The sequence below is a fragment of the Scatophagus argus genome, chromosome 3 (genome assembly GCF_020382885.2).
Source record: "Scatophagus argus isolate fScaArg1 chromosome 3, fScaArg1.pri, whole genome shotgun sequence".
In the NCBI taxonomy this organism is placed as follows: Eukaryota; Metazoa; Chordata; class Actinopteri; family Scatophagidae; genus Scatophagus; species Scatophagus argus.
The window spans coordinates 15,326,025-15,331,098 of record NC_058495.1 but is presented as its reverse complement, the minus strand read 5'-3'; the positions used below and the strand labels follow the sequence as shown (position 1 = coordinate 15,331,098).

Here is a 5,074-nt window from a genome sequence, read left to right as displayed (position 1 = left end):
CTTTCTTTTGTGTGCTCATTTGGTGTGTTTACCTCAATTTGGTGTTTTTCATTTCACACACACAGACATGTGAGCCGTGTTTGAAATCCTGCTTTAGTCATGCCAACAGCAAAAAAGAAAAAAACCAAACCTCGACACTCATATTTTCTACTTGTTTGCTTGGGTTTGCATAATCTTGCAACCACGTAGGCCTTTTCTGATTTTAAAAATGTTGCACAAACGCATCAATGCAGACCCAGAATTCACAATTCCCATTTGATGGATTGAAAGTATAATTTCAAGGTGTTTGTGTATTCTGAATTAATCATAATTATCATATGAATGGGCACCACCTTTAGTTTGTTAGGACAAGCCTGAAGGTCTGATCTGTGATAGCGAGGTAGGATAACCATCTAGGCTGGAGACCCCAGACCCCTAAGGTCCCAGTTTTCACAACATGTCACTTGGTCTTGGGAATTTGCTCCACTGAGGTACAGAGACAACTAAGGACGAGTCCGGCATTGTTAGATCATTTTGTGGCTCTCAGTGTTTTAGTTCATATTTTTCATTCATGTGGTACATCCTCTAAATAAAAAAAAATAACAATTAATTGTCATTCTTCATTTCATCCCAATAGGTGATGATTTTTTTAATTTATTTATTTTTGCCCCAGGGCCCTGGGTTAATGCAGCCATGAACATAACAGCACACATAACAAAACAAGAGGTCAAGGGATAGAAGTAAAAGCACCCAAAACCAAAACAAATATTCTCATGACAAAGCAATAGTCGTAGATGTCTGAAGAATTGAAAGGTTACACCTTCAAGTGCATTTTGCAGTTTGTGTAGACTTGTTTAGGGAATTTTGCTGCTTGCCTCAGACCTTTGGTTACATCTTTATTGCAATCAGGTTTTATACATGACTTTTCAGCTTTTATAATATTTAATTTGGGCAGTGGTGGATTCAGGCTGACTGAGGGACAGGGATGAAAAAAGTGAACTGTTCCTGTAAAGCAACAAGCAAAAAACATAGAAAGACATTCGTCTGCGGTGTTGTCCTAGTACTCTTCCCTAGTACCCTTTTAAATCATCCCATCCTGCATCACTCGCATTAGAGAGTCTTTATAGCTCACATCCTCAGCCAGCGTCTTTTCATGACAAACTGTATCCTCCACAAACTGACTCTGAATCAGAAGATAATCTCCATACTGATGCTTCTGTACTGACTGCTCTTAACTTAACCCTGACCGCCCCCAAGCAAACTATAAAAAACGTGAAGTACAACTCTGTGCTGTAATGACACAAGTGTTGCTGTAGGTGGCAGTGGCCGCGTTGAATGTGGACCGGCGGAAGACGCAGAAGAAGAAAATACTGCGTTGGAGGAAGTTGTGGTTCATTACGGAAAAAGCTTCCAGCATGATACGTTTTCACTGTCAAAACTTTAAGGAAGTTGTTAAAACGTAACGTCAATGTACTGTTATATCTAACAAACCGGAAGTCTTTTGATACAGCCATAAAATGTCAGGTGACGACACATCTGCAGATGAGACCGGTAAGCTCGCTTGTGGACATGATGGGGACAAGCCTTTGTGTGACTCCAAGGAACAGCATTTTAAACCGACCCCGGAGGTCAACCTGACTCCCTCCTCCAGATTTCTGCAGGTTGAGCTGGAGCTGAACGCCCACCTCCGGAGACTCACCTTCAGCGACCCCGTCCGGTATATTTACAACCCGCTGGAGTACGCCTGGGACACCCACCGCTGCTACGTGGAGAAGTACTGTCGAGGGGGACAAAGGATCCTGTTCTTAGGGATGAATCCAGGACCTTTCGGCATGGCGCAGACAGGGGTGAGCAAAGCACTGAGACAGATGTGCATTTTATTTCATTGGATGCTAAGCTGCCACATCAGGATGGTTGCTGTGAACGCAGTAGCGAACCCAAACAATAACAAGCGTTGTTGTTGTTTTCAGCTGGGGCAGCCATATTTTATAATTGTCTTTCTGTTCTTGAACATCTACATGCGACCCAGCACGTTGCCAGTGTTTTTCTGAATATGCATAAAGCATTTAAAATCAAGAGTCGAATTACTGAATTACCAGCCAGAATAGACAGCTTCGCATCCTGTTGTCTCAGTGTGTCTGTGATTAATTGCGTCTTGATTTGGAAAAACTCACTTAAGGCAGGCTGTTCCTGCATTTCTTCCCCCCAAACCCCCGTAATGGATCAATATAAGATAATATGAACTTTATTGATCCCGCATTGGGGAAATTCACTTGTCGTGACAGCTCACAAGAACAGAAAAGGAGTGCAAAAACAGCTACAAAAAAGTACAGCAGACACAGTACAATGTACAGCTATATACAAGTCCTCATAAGAGAGGAAAAGAGGACTAGACCATTGAATTATACAGTCTAACAGCAGTGGGAATGAAGGACCTGCTGTAGCTCCTTCCTACACTGAGGGTGTAGCAGTCTGTAGTCTGCCGCTGAAGGAGCTGCTCAGGGCCTCCACTGTCTGTGAAATATGTGGTGAAACATACATGTATTCATGAGGAAATCATGTCCAGTCTGGCACTGTTGTTGCTATTTGCTTTGTTTATTCATGCTTTTTTCTGGTGTTGGTGTGCTGGTTACTTAATACAAAATTAAATTTCTCACCTGTTGAAATTGTTGTAATTTTGCTGTACCGCAGTAACAGAATTTTGTGTCTATGACGAGTTCATGAAAGCTAAATAACCTACTTTTCTTTACACAGGTTCCCTTTGGTGAGGTGAAGTCAGTTGTTGATTGGCTGAAGATCACTGGGCAGGTCGGTCATCCTCCTGATGAGCATCCAAAGCGACGGATCACGGGACTTGCCTGCACCCAGAGTGAAGTGAGTGGTGCACGTTTCTGGGGTTTCTTCAGGAAGTTGTGCGTTGATCCAACACTGTTCTTCCAGCACTGTTTCGTACACAATCTGTGCCCTCTCATATTCATGAGTGCCAGCGGAAAGAATTTAACTCCCCCTGAGCTGCCTCTCGCTGAACGGGAGTCCCTCCTGGCCTTCTGTGACACTGCACTGTGCCAGGCGGTGGAGGCCCTGGGCGTCTCCATGGTGATCGGAGTTGGGAGGGTGGCAGAGCAGCGGGCGCGGCGAGCTCTGCTTGCTGCTGGTGTCAACGTGCGAGTGGAGGGCATCATGCATCCGTCGCCGAGGAACCCACGGGCTAATAAAGGCTGGGAGGACGAAGCTAAAACCAAGCTGGAAAAGCTTGGAGTCATGTCGCTGTTCAGCAGTGGGTGAGCAAATCAAACTCCTCTGCGCTCACTCCGACAGTGGATCACCACGTGAAGAGTTCGAGTAAGAGACTCAGTGTGTGTGTGTGTGTGTGTGGGATGTGATCAACGGTTTAGTGTACTGCTAAAAAGTACAGACTCACTTTTCTTCTGCGTAAACACTTTCAGCTTCAGCAGCAGTCGGCTCCGAGCAGAGCGTGTATGACACTAAGGCCTTCACTGCTGTTATCACTAATGCCATAAATACATCTGTTCAGCAACTGCACTTCTTCTTCCATGAAAGTCTGTTTGTTTCTTTCCCGATCAGTGAATAACTCCATTCATTGTAAGAAAAAAAAAAAAAAATACATGATACATTTATACATGAATGTATTTATAAGCTGCTTTTACTTACATACATACATTTATTGTATGTATAAGTTTATATTCAAAACATAAGCTCAGGGTTTTTAAGTTTTATTGCGTTCATTAAACTTCATAAGGCCATAGCTTGGGGGAAAAGCACTAAACTTAATATTAGGGTGTGTGTGTGTGTGTGTGTGTCTAAACTTTGAATTCAGCCTGGGGCACACACAGTGACTTCTAAATGTGACATAAGAAATACATTTGAAATTGCAGTACAATACATATGGCACATTAGACATTTTAATATACCTGCATATACCCTGTATTAATTCACCAGACTGAACAGCTGTCACTGTAACCGTTATGCATATGTTAAATAAACTAAGTCTTGAATGTTCACAAAAAGAAGTCCATGGGAAGAAATACAAGTACACACTTTGCACACACACAATGACCGTGACGTTACACAGTTCAGAAATATTCTGATATGGCCAAAAAAAAAAAAAAGTTGTACAGGTGTCAGTATTCATGCTGAATTGTTACTTTGTTTTAAACTATTTTTTAATTGTCATTTATTTTGTTTATGTGGGTTTATGTGCATTTCTGGGCTCAGTATTCTTGAAATGAAATCCTTTCTGTTTAAATAAAGATTTGAGACTGAAAGACGAAATCACTTTCTACAGAAGCCTTAAAAGGACATGCAATAAACATATTATTTCCTCTGTTTTCCCATGATAACAAATTAATTTTACTTGTTTTCTCGAGATCACAAGTTATTTATGTAATCATCACGAAATTCCATGTTGTTTTCCAGGGACAAGGAGATAATTGTCTCGTTTATTTTACTTACTACGGTTCACTAACAAAACATTCCCACTCCTCACTTCACATGTCAGAGGAGGGAAGAAAACAGTTAGTGTGCCCTCCTTCATAGGTTTCATCCATTTGTACAATTGCATTGTGATTTGAAAAAAAAAATAAATAATACATATACATGAAAATGTTAATCTGAAATTTACAAGGAAGGATCACCAAATGTGTTTAAACTTACTTGCTTTTCCCTGTCACTATTGGGTTTCCTCCATAATAAATTACTGGAGGACTGTGTGATCCAGGTTTCTCTTCATCGCAGACCTTAAGGATGATCTCCTTTGCTGTGACTAATCCATACTAGACCAACAAAGTCTAACAAAGACTTAGAGCCTCTAGCTGTTTCAGCCCGTCTGGGTTAGTTGTTTCTGGATTAGAATTGAGATTGTGTGCATAAACGTGTGAGTAATGAGGAAAAACCTCAGCCCACTTGTCAGCACCAGACTTAGACTAGCTTTAACACCATCTAGTTCTCCATCATTCAAAACACCAACAGTTTTGTGGGGGAAAAAAAGTTCTTAGCAGAGGTATTTGCTCACTGCTGGTTTGGTACACAGATCTCATCAATTTGTTTACCAAAAGAGGCAGTGGAGGAGCAAAAG

The 5,074-nt window shown here is 41.6% G+C and overlaps 1 protein-coding gene across 2 annotated transcripts; it reads left to right on the top strand.

Annotated features, from left to right (window-relative positions):
* The first annotated feature begins 1,312 nt into the window (after nt 1-1,312).
* On the top strand, nt 1,313-4,265 carry smug1 (single-strand-selective monofunctional uracil-DNA glycosylase 1). 2 transcript variants are annotated; one of them, XM_046384028.1, is made up of 3 exons: nt 1,313-1,530; nt 1,631-1,826; nt 2,734-4,265. In XM_046384028.1, the coding sequence occupies exons 2-3, from the start codon at nt 1,791-1,793 to the stop codon at nt 3,262-3,264; spliced, it is 567 nt and encodes a 188-aa protein (XP_046239984.1). In that variant the 5' UTR covers nt 1,313-1,530; nt 1,631-1,790; the 3' UTR covers nt 3,265-4,265. The 2 variants fall into 2 exon arrangements, with proteins under 2 accessions (XP_046239984.1, XP_046239982.1); XM_046384026.1 differs by having other exon boundaries at nt 1,313-1,826.
* Nucleotides 4,266-5,074: the final 809 nt, after the last annotated feature.

Coding starts and splice junctions, on each gene's coding strand:
- smug1 (XM_046384026.1), top strand. CDS start 1,497: ATGTCAGGTGACGACACATCTGCAGATGAGACCGGTAAGCTCGCTTGT. Junction 1,827..2,733: donor TCGGCATGGCGCAGACAGGG/GTGAGCAAAGCA, acceptor TTCTTTACACAG/GTTCCCTTTGGTGAGGTGAA.